Raw genomic sequence first — 15,600 nt, forward strand, 5'->3', positions numbered from 1 at the left:
AGGCTGAGGCTCTGGATGGATGATGTCTCTTTCCATGGTAACACCGACAGTACTTATATACTCATCGTTCCATTACCTCTCTCCTGACGCCACTTGATGTACACTTGTGGCAGTGTAGTAATGTCCGGTAAATGGCCGTTGGCTGCATTGAGAAGACCAGTAGGATAGTGATCAACAGCGCGAAGTCTGGTTACAGGTCTTGTGTAGTCGATCTACCGTTGTGGCCCATGCGCTCAGCCATTGCAAAGCAGCATCTCTGGTGCAGATCGGTGGTTGTAGTCCCTTAAAGGTGGATCTGCCAGCACAGATGCAATGCCAGGTTTGGATGAATTGAGCTGGAGTAATGAAGATAACCTCACCGTATCTTGATGCCTGGCACGGGTATCATGTTGTGTGCTGAAGAGTGTTCCTGAGCCGGTCTAACTTTTTTCTTCTTTTTACGAAAGGACATGTGCTGAGAGCTATTACCCAGGTGCATCAAGCAGAACGAAGCTTCGATGTCGGAAAATAATCTCTAAGTCTTCCTGTGGCTATACAGAGTCTTCAAGTTTGAGCTCACCGTTTCAGGCTATTCTGTTGTTGACGATTGGGATCGGCATCAGAGACAGCGGTGCCTGAGCGCGGGACTCGCGGCTTCCAAGTGGATTCCCGTGGATATCTTCAACAGTGCCTGATTAGTTTGCATTAGCCACGAGGAATCCAGGTACAGCCGATGATCGCGCAGAAGGCCTTGATGCATTGGTCAATCTCTGCGCGGGTCTTCGTTTCTTGTCAGTTGGCTGTGGGGCACGGTCAGCAGCACTCCTTTTCCGCGTTGCTCATCGGGCCGTGAGTGTCTGTTACTGTACGAGCAAGCTACAATGAAGCGACCTTGATGACCCGGGTACCTTTGGCAACTGCCAATACACCTTGTGTACCCCTGAGTCAAGGACTGCTGGGTGGTGTAATAATCAATCCCAATGTCGAAAGCCAACGCGGCGGCACGTTGGACCCTGGCTTGGCCCGAAGTCGAAAGAAGCATAGCGTTGGCTGATGAAGCTTAGCGTGCTTGCTTCGAATGACGACGCGCGCCAGACCTGCCACGATGACGCATGGTCTTGGCGTTCTCTGTCCTGAACTGATGGCAGCCGTTATCCTAGCTTTACCGAACTGGTGGAGGATTGACGCTGTTAGAACAAATCAAGCCTCTGGTTAATTTCCGACGCGTCCGCACACCACGTGCCTTCTCCACATCCATCTCCAAGGCTACGATACATTGGTGTCGAGCTATACGCATCTCTTCGCTGGACGCGTTCTTATCTTCATAGCGACTGTGAAACATACATTCATTCTGTCGCGTTCTATCGCACGCTCATGTACGTAAATTGCATCGTCACTGTATCAGTTGGGGCGATGGAATCTGGCAGCTATGTGTCTGCAGACCGTCATTTGCATCGACGGGTACTTTGACCTGCGGAGAAAACCGTTAGGGAACGATCACCTCAACACTCGAGTCGGCCCGAATTAACAACTCCTTTTCTCCAACGTGCTTCCGAAGCAGGGCTGCACGCAGAATCAAATCAAACATCGAACGGTCCGATGCCGTACATGCTGGGGCATGGCGTGCCAATACCCTTGCGGCAGCGATACCGGCTTTTGAGGAAGAAGATCCATCAAATACTTCACACAAGGGATCTCTAGTTGAAACATGTAGAGACTTGTCGTGGAATTTAACCGCTACGCCGCAATCCGGGTTACGAGCTATACCAAGGTTGCCTACTGAGGTGTCACAACCAAACTTCACCCTGGAAACGAATCTTGCATATTGCCATCGGAATACTTCAGTCATTTACCGGCCACAGTGTACAGTATAGATTCGTATGGGCAGTTCGACCAGTCTGCTGGTATATCATAAGAGCATCTCAGAAGTGCATCAAGAGCGAACTCGTCCAGTAGGCTCATTGTCTCTACCGTGCTTTGTCTCTACTGATAGATTCTTCTAGTTATAATCCCCACTATACACCCTCGGGCCCTTCTTCTCTCCCGTCATCTATCGTAACGAAGGCTCGCTCAAATCCTGGATATTGTCACCGTTGCAATACTCTCAGTATACCCAATGATGCCATCGAAATGACTGTCTATGACCAACGCTGCCCGGAAGATAGCATCATGATCGATGGAAGCGACATACCGGACATTCCCCACAAGTTTCCTGTCGCCAAAATTCGTGCCATGACAAGTGTATATGGCGCTGATGGTGCCACTCGTTTGATATAACAAGAGCGGAAGGCAGTTGCTACAACTCCATTTGGTCAACTGGCCACACGCCTCGATAGCCCTACCCGAGTATAGCCTCGCCTTTGCTTTCTTGGTTTCATCCTCAAACACTTGTCCAGCCCCAAATCTGTGGCTGCCTTACCACGACTTTGGTCAATTGTTGAAAACAACCATGTGAATATCTAAATTACTTGATCTACTCGAGATCCACGTTATCAAAAGGCAAACAACGCACGTTTGCTGAGCGATGTATGTGTAAACATTCACTGTCCTTCCTTATTTAGGCACGATCCGACAATTTGACCCTACACTTCTCAAGCTACCGACTACCTTTCTATATCATACACTACTAAACTTATCATAGACGCTTCTTATATAGCCACACTAACTTTGTAACACGACTGGATTATCTCAACTGCCAGTCATGTCCCTCCCTCTTGCCAACAGCACACCGAACAGCAGTATCCTCAACCTACCCGACGAGTTGCTTCTTCCGATAGCTAAACATCTTTTAATCGAACCTCGCTTTGACCAGAAAGCCTACGAAGATCTGTTTTATCTCGCTGTCGCAAATTCGCGCTTTCCCAGGATTGTGCGAAGTATCTTGCAGGGGCAAAAGGCCCTCTGCGTTCCGCTTCCGAAAGTACATGCCTTGTTTCGAACGCTCCGAGAGTTTCCAGCCGCACAGTGGGCCGATAATATTGAGTCTCTCGAGATCACGAACTACGTCTCCCATGGCGATAATGATGGGTGCATGCGGATGTCTAGGAGCAATCACCGTGAGAACCTTATCCGGTACTTCATTTCCACTGGAGATATGACACTTGAAGATGGACAAGACCGGTCGAAGATGCCATCGAGACAATACAGTATCGAGAACGATACGTCCTTTCGAACGGACTGTCTTAAGGCTATCCGAGAGGCCGACGGCGTTAGCAACAACAATAAATGGGTATGGAAAGACGCGCTACGAGCAGGTCACAACAACGCCTTTCTTGCCTTGCTCCTGCTGATACTACCAAATCTCAAAGCGCTACTGCTCGGCGGTAGCCACATATTTCATTTTCCGATGGTCTTCAGGGATGGAGATCCATGGCAAGGACCAATGAGCCCAAAGGTTGATGACAGAATACATTGGAGTGGCGATCCTTTGACGCATCTATTGAGGGAACACAAGTATCTGGCTCAGGTATTTCACAAGAGCTACTCGAGGCTTACCGAGCTGGAGTTGCCATCCTCATGGCATGGTATGGAGTACTGCAGGATGAGGCGGCTCCCACCGAGATTCCTCAGTTTCGACAACTTACAGACGTTGATAATCCCTGAAGTGGCGCTACCAATACCTCCGCGTACCAATAGCCTGGTGCACTCATCTTTTCCAAAATCGCTGAGATCGCTGACGATCGTCCACTGCGACTGGCTTTCAATGGAATATGTGCGAAAAGTGATACATCATCAGGCCACTGATCTTGCCACGCATCTTCCAAACCTACGCGCTATCAGTGTCTATTGGGATACTTGCAGTAGCAACTGGAGGCGCGGATTCCATCCTGAAGACTATGCGCGAGCGACGGAACTCGGGATTGAGCTGACCGGGTACGCCTCACAGCATCGGTGGACAGCTTTAGACGTAGGAGGCCAACCATGGAAGTTCAGTAATAATGAGCTCGACGGTATGGCAGGACTGCCACTACGGGATAGAAGTGGTCGAGAAATAGCGGGACACTGGGTTGGGAGAAAGCAAGGAAAGGACTACTCATTTGGTAGTGCAAAGATGCATTTCAGGAAACACCGTGGTTAGTAGCTTTTGAGATGATTTAGACGAGAAAAATTCATTGTGATCTAGAGTGGTTGAATATAGAATTATGATCGTATCTGTCGCATTACAGACGTAATTTGAGGTGGATGGGAAGCGCACCAAGATATCCAACTCGTATCTCGACAAGAATCATGATTCAGATGGCGGGTATCTTGCAAAAGCAAGAAGATTTTCCCCTTGTTGTGATGCCTCAACTACGTCATTTCCGGCCGCCTCGCGACGTCGCGCATCTTTCTCTTCTAAATGCAAATTGCTATTCACTTCAACCTCGATATCTATTTATGACAATTTCAAGAATGAAACCACCTCTCATGCAACGACATGCTGATGGTACTGATGTTCAACGCTCCTTTCCGCCTACCACCACACCAAATGCAGAAGTAGTAGCAGAAATATCCAGAGTAATAACGCCAAGTATGTCAGTCCTTGTCCCTCAGTAGATGGTGGAAACTTCCCACACAACATCGAGTTGCTAACACCGTATGGTCAGAACTACGAATTCCTCACGCATACTCTGATCCTTCCGTGGGCATAACAACTGACTCGGTGCTGAAACAGCAATGCCCTATCTCTCCATCAGGTGGCACCGCGCCCCATTGAAGCGATCGAAGGGCGGCGTCTCTGTTCTCGTTCGGTCTCGGATGGCACGCAGCACTGATCGCAGCGCTGCTGCATCTCACCAGAGACATGCCGGGTTTATATCTGCGGAACCCGAATGCTATCACGCCGATTACCGCCACAGTACCAACGATGATCGTCACCAGCAGCGCAAGAAGGGAATACCCACACGTGACAAATGACTGATACGGGTCCTCTTGTCCATTTGTGGTGAGTACTCGTACTCTGACGACATATATGCTCTCCGAGATGAGCATATGGATGCTGCCAATCAATATCATAAGAGGTACACCGTATCGGTACGGGATCTGGAGTCGGTATGACGAGCGTTGGGTGGCGCTTGGATAACTAACGCGTAGGGTGCGACGTATGTATGCATACTGACTCCACTCAAGGCCCATGAGCATGGACGTCCAGACTGAGTTGTACGATACATAGATGAAACTGACAATGAGTTGGGGCAAGTTGGCGAGCAAGACGGCAGGTAGTAGGCTGGATGTGCTGTTACCGGTACTTCGAATAACTGAGAGCAACATAAAGCTCGGATGGAGGGTGTGGAAACCCGAAATCTTGATAGGGGAAGTTTTGAGAGAGATCCCGCTATAGAAGTTGATGACGGCGTCGACAAGGAGGTAGATGGCGATAGACAGTGCTAAAATACAACTGGAGATTCGGTCAGTAGCCGACAAGGTACCGGTGGCGGGACGACAAACAGGAGTATACAGGTGGTCCATTGACCAACCGAAACATTGTGCGACCAGCGATTCGGCTTTGATGACCACTTGAGGGTTTTTTGCCAGGGTTTGGTATGGTTGAAAGTCGAAGCGGTACCCAGACAAGCGCCTTTCGTGTTCTTGTCCGACTCTTCCATGAACGAGGCGATCGCATCACCTACCACGGCTAGCGGATACTCTTTCAGCCGCCAGAGGATCCAGATCATGCACAAGGTCTTACAGCTAATGAAGGCGATGATGACGGCTAGCAAAACCAGACTCGTTTCCACCGTGCACTTCTCATCTAGTCTTTGGCTGAAACAGCTATCGATAGGGATCACGCGGCTCTCCCACTCATACAATCCACTTGTTTCATCGTAACTGAGGGGGAGGGATAGCTCCATCTCGAAAGCAGAGGGATCGGCCAACAAAGTTGAGCACGCAGGCTTGGAATTCCATTCCATCTCCAACGCATTCTGGGCACACATCCAGCTGTAACTGGGATATGTTCGGAATTCACCATCACCAGCCTCAGATGTGTTGTAATCGCCATACTCCACCATAAGCAAGGAATTGTTGCGATAGATGGTCGTGTTTGGATTATATCTATTTGCCGTGAGGATGACATTGCCGTGCCGAGTGACGAACGGGGTCGCGTATGCCTCAATGCAGGCCTTGGTGTCTAGTTCAGTGAGTTGTATATTACCTATACTTCCGATCAGTCTGCGTCTCATATGCAAAGGCCAGCTCAGCACCTGCCTCTTTGGACGTCCTCCATCCAGGCGTGCCACTCGGTTGGCGCTGGCGTCCCGTAGGGCTCTCGTGCTCTTGCTGTCCAGTTCGCGCCTTGGAAGAAGTCATCAGTGACCACTGCAGCTACGTATTCGTACGCCGTCGTTGTTGCATAAATGACCGAGTTAGACCTATCTGTTATTAGCAACACTGCATGGGACTTGTACTCGAACTCCATAGCCTACATCAAATGCAGTGGAATAGAACTGAGACCCAGAAGAACCCATACTACGCGCCGCTTCCAACCCAGCTTGAAAGTATTGCTGACGCTATTCAGCCCAATGTCCAATGCCTTCTTTCTCGCGTGCATTTTGTCGATGTCGCGCCGCGATGGTGCACTGACGATATGCATGCAGTAGTTGCTAGCCCCGAGAAGAAGTGTACTGAGTGCGTTGATAGCCACGTGTGTCGCAGTCAACATGTTTTTCGATGTTTGGCAGTCCCCTCGAAAAAGTACGCGAATGCCGTCGCTTTCTGTTGGAAGTGCAGCCGTCCACCCCATGAAAGCGACGACGCAGAGAAGGACGAAAATTGCAGTGGCGATACAATATATGATACCTCGTCGCCACCCAGTGTGTCTCTTGGAGAGCGTAGCGGGTGCATATTCAGATTTCTCGATGTAGTCGCTGTCGCATGAATTGTTGCGGTGATCTGGAAGCTCGCGTAGCGACTGCGTCTGCAACTCGATGCCATCCCTGCAAAAAAGCTTAGCTACATTCTTCCAAACGCATGTGGCAGATTCCACTCTTGGTCATTCAGGGAAACAGCCATATATCGACCGCTCCTGTCTTCGCGTGCGATATTCATCGCAGAAGAGGTCGCTAGCGTGACGCAGTTATGCTAGAGCTGATCGTAACGTTATTTGCGTAACGCAAACAGTGAAATCGAATGCTGGCGAGATTGAGTGCCGATTTTCTCGATTAAGGGCGACTGGCGGAGAAGCTGAGTTTATCTATCCAAGGGCGTGTCTGCTACAAAGAGCACTACGAGCAATGTGGCATTGTGTGGCTGCACGAGCGAGGCATTGCCGAGCTCAGCGCATGCACTTTGACATCTAGTGGCTGTATCAAACACTTGCAAAGATAGCCTTTTAGCAAACTGTATCAACCGCGTTGTGGTGTTTAGGTTTCCCGCGTGACCGCGCTGGATGTACAGTGTCTTAGTGGCGGGTCTAGAAGCGAGACAGCTGAGTATCAAACCGAGAGAGCTGAGGACCAAGAAGAGTGACAACGCAAATTCGCCTCCGAGTAATACTAGGATCTCGCTGCGGGCAACTTGCGAGCAACAGCCAGGCTTGCAGTATCTTCGAGTAGCGCACTCTATAGTTAACAAATGATTCATATTTAGCGAAAACATCCAAAAGCATCAAAGAGTAAGCGAAAAAGAAAACAGTGATACCATTGTAGTAAGCTTGGCATGTAATTTGCGCTGACTTGTCCAGCCCTACTACTGTAGAGCTGTGATCGAACAAGAATTGTGTGTTCCTGAGGATGTTCGCCGACTAACATGGGCCAGTCGATACTAAACAATAGAGTAAGTGGCGGACGCGCTGACCCGTAGCAATCGCGGTCGCATTTGTGAAGCTCATCTGGGCTTTTTCTGCTTGCGCGCAGGAAAGAATTGAAGCCACATTCTCTTCACCCATGGTACTGAGATGAGACCACGATCCTGGCGCTAAACTTAGACATTGGAGAGAGCATCGAATAGGTTGATTGGTGGCCTGATAAGGCGAAGCGTGCCTAACGCCTGGTTAGGACTAGTTTGGCCGCGGGGCTGGAGTTTCCCGAGGTCATCGTCCCTGGGCTGGGCTGTGTACACAGTAAATCACTCCCAGCTCCCAACTCCATCTCTCGGTTCGCCACCAGTTTGCAGTGTTGTGTCCGAGTTAGCCGTTCGTCGGTGAGATGATGCTCTTGGCACATTCATAGCTAGGAACGATGTGCGCGTGTGCTCTGACCACCGCGACAATACGTGCAGTGAACGCGCCTAGTGAAGCACCACGGACACGAAGAATAGCCGTTGGAATGCCGGAGGCGCGACACATCTCCATGCTTGCAAATAACGGCACAAAGCTTTGTTGGCGCTGACCGTTGACGCCAAGATGAGGATCTCTGCACCACTATCCGTTTCAAACACAGCCTCTGTCACAGCCATTTTGGGGGCCTTACGCCCATGTTGGAGATAAAGATTAGACAGCCCCACTTGGCTTATCGCATGGAGAACCTCCCGTCGAAACTACTGCTGCACGCTCCACTTTCGCCATGAAGCTCATCGACCTCTTTGTAACGCTCTGCCATCTTCTTCTGGTTACTGAAGCTGTTCCAGTGGAAAGAGAGGAGCGATGCGACACACCATCATGCCGCCGAAACAAACTGGAGGCCAGGGGTAGAACTGAATGCGACCTCCCCTCAAAATATACTGTCGAATGGTTCATCGAGAATGCGATAGAGCGACCTGAGCCAATGTCATGCCTCTTTTACACACGCGGCTTAAGCAGGGCAGCGCGCCGCTACGCGAAGTCGAGACCTGAAGAAGAGGGGCCGCCTTTGACAACAATATGGGTACTTGTGTACTTACTATGCGTACAGGATTCTTTCTGACTGGATACAGGATGTCTGGCCCAAGCAGTACTATAGCAAAAGAATAACGAACACCAACCCCCTACGATGCATCATGCAAGACAAGAAGAAGCAAACGCAATATTACTCCCACATGTCGAAAGCCTTTGCCTCAATGTGCCACGTCTTCGCGACCGTCATGGACAAAAGCATTGGGCTCGACGCCGCGACGGTGAACGACGTTAACCAGAATGGCCTCTGGTTCCACGCTGAGTTTCCAACCTTACAACGGCTCAAGCAAGTTACCATGATCGAAGCAATATCAGAAGATGGAGGAAAGAGGTTTACATATTGGACGAGCTTGAATATGTTTGCAACCAGTGCGCAACATGAAGACGTTGTTGGCGATTCGCCAAAACGCGCGGACACGTTAGATTTCGACTGGGATCAGTCCACAGCTGATGATATATTTGTCGAAGAATGGGATGTGGATCCGTAGAGCCTCGCACTATGCTAGTTGCAAGAAATGTTATTTTTCTATCTGATCAGTTCAATAAAACTTTCACCTCGATTTAAAAGGATTGTAGGCCGGTACAGAGAGTGAGAATAAACTCGAGGTAAGTTCCTGTTTCAAGCAATTCTCTTATAGCCTGATCATTCTCAAGGGAAAGGGAAGTGAGGCCTTCATTGCCAATGTCATGTGCATCAATGCGAATTGCTTCGAAGAATGGGCGAGCGTAAGAGAAGTTGGTATTGATCTGAGCGAGAAAGCAAACTCATTATAGGTTGAGGCCCAAGGCAAACCTTATTCAGGCCAGGAAGTGAGAAGCCAAGCAAGAGCTACGTACAAGCGCCTAGCAAGTTCGTGTCGAGGTTCTCACTCACATAATAGAGAAATTATTTGCCCAGCCTAGAGGACCAAATCCCTCAAATCCGGTCGACTGTGCATTCTCATCATCACTTGCTTCCCACCCAAAAAAGTTCTGTAGGTCGTCGAGGTTGAACATGGGCTGCTCAAAAGCAGTGGGCGCATTGGGGGAGGAGTATACAGTCCCTACCGCGTTCTCAGTCGCTGAAGTCATGACCTGACCTGAAGTGACTACAGATGAACCCTGGTCAGTAGCCGGCGCCGAAAAGGGATAGCGGGTAGTGGCCGTCCTGAGCGTTGAAGGTGAAGTTGCCGAAAGTATCTCTTCAACTGGAGGGATCACCGAGAGGGCCGCATTTCGTTGCCTAGGGGTACCTGCCGTCGGTGCGGGAGCGCCGACAATGCGTCGCGCTTCGTTCTCGGATGGATCCTGAGGCGCGATGTAGTCAGCAGAGTGGCCACGAGCCAGACTGTCGCGTACAGTCTCTAACCAGCGCTCGGATGTGATACATAACGATTCAGCAAGCGGGTACATGAACGCCATTTCCCGCAGCGCCTGGTTATTATACTGCACTAGCTCGACTGTACGACCAATAACAGTTCCTGCATCGGGCTTCGATACATCCAAGATCCGAGCGATATAGTAGAGCATGATGCGACTGCTGTTGTAGACGAACGATGGTAGAATAGAGTCCGCGAAGTGTTTGACGCCGTGCTGCAGTATATGTGAGACCAACACCGACATACGCTGCGCATGCTCAAAGCAGACATCTTGCAGATGACTGACGAATGCCTGCCGATCAGTGGGGAAAACGAATGGCTCTTGGTTCTTGAACAGATCAGGGAGAGCGATCCGATGTACGTCGCACATAACGTGATGATACATGCAGTGGATGAGGAGGAGTGCACCTAGCTGATGGGTCTCACGTCGGATGTAGATGTTGTCCGCGGAAAAGTCTAACCAGGACGGCAGACTTTGCTTCCATGATTGTATGTCCTCGATGAGAACGGCAAATCCGGATCCAGGGAGCCAGGGCGGTTGCTCTTCGTCCATGTGCTTTACGAATCTGTCGCAGGTTAGCGTAAAAGGCCGGAAGGAACACTTTTCCCGCTCACCGTAGGACCCGCCGCCAAATGCTCACGATACGTACATAGTACGCAGCCATACCCAGGTTGTCCGCCGGTTTCTCTGGTATGTCCTCTGGAGGCATGAATTCCAGTAGTGTACCTCTCTCAAGCCGCTCCGTGACACACGGTATCTGTAGTGAGAATTGACGCTCGTTGCAAGGAAGCTGGATCTTGAGGTCTCTTTCATTGAGTATAGTGAGGTGGTCGACACCACTACCAGCCCAGACATCGATCATATAACACGCCCACATGAGCCTTCTACGAGACTCCCTTACAGATACCTCGTTTGGACTTCCTCCTAACTCTTTACAAAGGACGTCTGGTGATACCTCATTATTGAGTTGCAGAGCGTGCGCCATGCGTATGACAAGGCCAGTAAGAAGGAAAGAGCCCGCATAGTTGCCATTACGGGCTTCTTGGTCATGAAGCAAGACCAAGACCTTGAGCTTTGTGATGGAGATGGTGCTGTAATCAGCGAAGAACATCTCCTCCGCAGACTTCGCCCACTGGCTTCCCGCTGACTGGATCAGATCTTTTGTCAAGGGCGAGAACGACTCACTGTAGTCGAGTGCGTAGAACCGAGCACCTAACGCACACATAATGTGCAGGAGGGCTTGATCGGACGCATCCACGAGCTGACCTTCATCTAACATTCGAATGAATGACGGCTTGTGCTCGAACGCGAAAACGCGAATGGGGTGAACGTTGTTAAAGTACGCATCTAACAACGCATGAAGCTTGATTCTCGGTGGTAGCTGTGGTGAAAACAACCTATATGTCTTTGTCAGTTCGATACAATTGGGTGGCTTCGTCAAGCATACCATAGCAGACCTGGTGGACACCCTGGTACAACAGGCTCACTGTTAGATAGCGGACCGTATCCCCTGGAAGGTGCTCGAGAATCTTGGGGAGTATGAGGAGGTATCATCATCGAATCGGTATGCGTTTCTGAAGCTGGAGTCGCAATGCTCTGCACCCAAGCTGGCTCGACTTGCTCGGCATCGTAAACACATGAAGTTCGGCGCTGTTGACATCTCGTGCAATTTGGTCGTTCGCCAGAACATTTGACTTTGGAGTCTCGACAAGGGATACAAGATCGAAATGTCCGTTTCCGCTTGATTCCTACGACTGGTTCGTACGATGTACTTGGTCTCTTCGCAGCAGCTGAAACCCCGCCATTCTGCACGCAGTCTAGCTGGAGTCGTTCACAATTCACGCAGCCATTCGGTCGCTCATCGCACTTGACCTGGAGATCGTCAGCTCTGTGGACCCTGCTTTCTTTGGTTCCCGGGTATCCGAAGACCGCAACGCCGGTAATTCGACCACTATGACAATGCACTGGTGTTTTCGTAAAGTTTGCTCTGTCGTATCCTGGAAACCAAAAATCCATCAGAATTTCTCAAGAAAGAATGAAGCGTTACCTTTCTCGCACGGCAAGTAGCGCAGGCTGTACGAATACTGTTAGCACACCTGTCGCCATTTCGAGGGGCCATATCGCATACCATTGACTGGTCTTCTGCGCTTCTTAGCAGCAGTCTCAGGCGCAGCGGGTGTTTCCGGCGACTCCATGTATCGTTCGGTTTGTCGCTCGGGATGTCGCGTTGTCTTTGGGTTTGCGAAAGAGCGAGCGCGGCGCGACGACGACCCAGACTTAAGGCGAAAAATGACGTGCTAATCGGTAAGTATTGGCTCAAAGCACGCGGCCTAATAGTGGGGTCATGCTGCGTCCGGAAAGGTGCGGATCTCCTCCCCCATGAGCTAGCTGATTTGGTGGCTAGTCCTGGTGTAGCCTTTCCCTGAACCCCGCAATCGACCAACGCCAGTTCTTAAAGAAGAACATGTCTGGTGTTATTTCTATCAGCCCAGATAGCTGCACGCGACCCTTTGCATGTTTGCGGCTCAACTGGAGTGTAATGTTCGCACAATACCAAGCACTTGGCGCCGTCGCTGATCCGGCACCACACCCGATCAGCACTGAAGGACCTTGTAACCTTGCAAAAGCAATCCCTTCATCGTACCCTCACATCTCACCTTCAAGGAATACATCACGTCGAAGAGTGGACGAATTGATTCTCAGAGAACTCACAAATCGCTGTCATAGTAGCCCAATGGCCCCACCACAAGCAATCCCCGTCGACTATTAGCTGAAGCGCAAAGCATTGTCCAGACTTAACCGAAGCACACCTGATCAAGCAGCTACCCAGTAACAGATGCATCAGCAACATTCTTTAGCGACAAGGATCAACCGCCACGTGTAGTCATCCCGTCAAGAGAGTGTAATGCGCGTACACGCAACACCACCCAAGGCAAACAAGCATCGCCAAGCATCCGCCAGATAAGCATCGTCATAAGACTAGTATACATCAGCGCTCAGATCATGATCAGTGATAAGTACTACCAGTCAATATACCCCACTTCATGCTTAAGAGCTAACCTCAAAACTGCAAACATTCCCCTACTTTCGTCTTGCTGCCTTGTCTGTCCTGGACCCTTACTTCGTACCTCATCCACGGCTTACCACGTCAACGGTCATTAATATTGATATACCACAGGTATCTCCCGAACAGTATGCATAAAGGAAAACCCCACACAAATCATACCTTGTGTTAGTGTACCGACATCACAGTGCCGACACACGCCCTGTTTGTTGCTGCCTGCCTCTGTGATGTGCATTGTGCAGTTTATCTTGATGAATCATTCCCTTTCTTGCACATACGACCATAGGACACTGAAAATTAGGCTTCCCGTCCGCTCAGCCATATACAAGCAGTGTACCGGCGGATTAGTAGTTAGGTGGGTGACCACTAGCGAATCCCCGCTGTTGTATGTTTTTGTCTTTTTGCACGTCGATAGCAGGTACATCGGGCAACTTCAGTATGTAGGTAGGTAGTCTCAACAGGATGGTTTTGAGAGGAGTTTGCCCACTTTCTCTTCTCTCCTCTCGAATGAAGCTGTCTCTCCAAGCCTACGAACTAGCTTCCCATATCCAGATACTTCCTTTGAAGACGCTTACACTTGTTGCGTGCAGAGTTGCATGCCCAAGCTCAACCAACAATCATTTGCGTTACTCTAACACAACCACTTCTTTTATTGCCCCCGCTTCTCACCACGCATATTTATATATCCTCCCAAGACCTATGCGCTCCATAAACTTTACACCATCTTCCACTCTTACCGTCTTTACAAGGATGGTGTTGTAGAGCGGACAGCCTAGGACGTCTGGCCTTGTCTCGTTATCCGTATCCCAGGACAAACGCCTGTAGTTCGAGGAAAGACTGTTACCTCGTTATCTATGCCATTTGCGCAGGCCTCTTTTGGCGCTGATAGGTGATGAAAAACGGTGTGCAGCGTCTCTAGAAAGATCGCGACGTCATCACAGTTTCGCATAGTGGCACATAGGCTTGTTCATGATCTTTGATCTGCACTTGTGGTGACTTCTTCTCGAATTGATTTATTCGTTTGGCATGTATATGTGCGCTGCGTGGCAAGACTTCGTGAGGAAGGCTGAATGGGAAAGGATGAGAACTATGCTGACAGCCACCACGCGTAGTGTAAGCGGCATGCTTGGGCGACTGGCCAATGATCTTGCAGCCAACGAAAGCTCACTATGGAAGTTGCGCAAACCGAGTCAGCCTCGTCAGCGCACCCGCGGTTGAACAGATATTCACAGCACACGTCGGCATCACACTGCGTTCCAAGAAGCTTCGTTCGCCACGATGGCGGTGCCACTTCACATAGGTCCTGTCTGCATAAACCTGCTTACCACTACTGTCGCGGGCGTGAGTCCAATATCGTTGCTGCTCTCGTCGGAAGGGCTGGTATACGCAAAACCATGGACTACTCTTATGAACGAGGCCCAAGCTGGCTGCAGACTTTGCAGGATTCTGAAAGATTTCTTGGACCAGGCAGATGAGAGATCTCGAGCTCGTCGTGATCGACTTTCGAGCGCCAACAATGTCTCGCATAAGCCACAAGAAGAAAGAGTCGTTCATTTCATATTGCGTCTGTCAGGAAATGATCTGCTGATTGGCGCTCCGGATACAGTCTTTGCAGGCACTCTGCAGTACAAAGCGACCACAAATTTTGGTAAGTTCGCGATCCTAAACACCACTTCGGAGCTAACGAAGTACTTGTAGGCGATCATGTAGCGCAGTTCTTACCACATGCAACTACCAAATTAAATCGAGGAGACGAGGGAACTTTCGACCAGATACGCTCATGGATCAAAGAGTGCGACTGTCGGCACAAAAATTGCGTGAGACGCGAATCAGAGCTCCCTGTGAGGTTGATAGATCTCTCCAAGTTCTCAGACAAGGAGCAAAATCTCCGACTGTATATTCCTGGAGAAGGAGAAGCAGGGCATTATGCAGCACTGAGTTACTGTTGGGGCTATTCGCAACCTGTCACCACAAAGGATGTGAATCTGTTGCGGCATTTGCGCAAGATCTCGTACGATAACCTCCCGCAAACGCTGCAAGATGCAATCAGAACGACCAAAGCTATGGGAATTAGGTTTCTCTGGATCGACGCCTTGTGCATTATACAGAACTCGGAGCATGACAAACAAAGGGAAATAGCGAAAATGGCCAAGATCTACCAAAACGCTTATTTTACCATAGTGGCTGCTTGTTCCACAAGTTCAGCTGAGGGCTTCCTTCAGGTCAGAGATGGTCTACCGCCGGCCCTCGAGATACCGGTTGGCTGTGGTGATGGAAAGATTGGCAGCATTGCTTTACTGCCTACATACCAGAGCCTAAGGCACGAACCGCTACACGAACGGGCCTGGACGCTGCAAGAGATGATCCTATCGCGACGGCTGTTGATCTTTGGGAAGGACTCTGTTGGATG

General features: G+C 50.0%; 2 protein-coding genes across 2 annotated transcripts; one reads left to right on the forward strand and one right to left on the reverse strand.

Annotated features, from left to right (window-relative positions):
- Nucleotides 1-8,871: 8,871 nt before the first annotated feature.
- J4E82_004124 (uncharacterized protein) lies at nucleotides 8,872-9,541 on the forward strand (the record flags this gene model as incomplete). Its single annotated transcript, XM_051730405.1, has 2 exons — nucleotides 8,872-9,251; nucleotides 9,406-9,541. The coding sequence occupies 2 exons, from the start codon at nucleotides 8,872-8,874 to the stop codon at nucleotides 9,539-9,541; spliced, it is 516 nt and encodes a 171-aa protein (XP_051589744.1).
- A 96-nt stretch (nucleotides 9,542-9,637) lies between these two features.
- On the reverse strand, nucleotides 9,638-12,321 carry J4E82_004125 (uncharacterized protein; the record flags this gene model as incomplete). The annotated part of the gene is made up of 4 exons (XM_051730406.1): nucleotides 9,638-10,681; nucleotides 10,776-11,523; nucleotides 11,574-12,123; nucleotides 12,255-12,321. 4 exons carry the CDS (start codon nucleotides 12,319-12,321, stop codon nucleotides 9,638-9,640), a joined length of 2,409 nt encoding a protein of 802 aa, XP_051589745.1.
- Nucleotides 12,322-15,600: the final 3,279 nt, after the last annotated feature.

Source organism: Alternaria postmessia, assembly GCF_024291825.1.
Source record: "Alternaria postmessia strain BMP 2775 chromosome Unknown scaffold_19, whole genome shotgun sequence".
NCBI classification, from domain to species: Eukaryota; Fungi; Ascomycota; class Dothideomycetes; order Pleosporales; family Pleosporaceae; genus Alternaria; species Alternaria postmessia.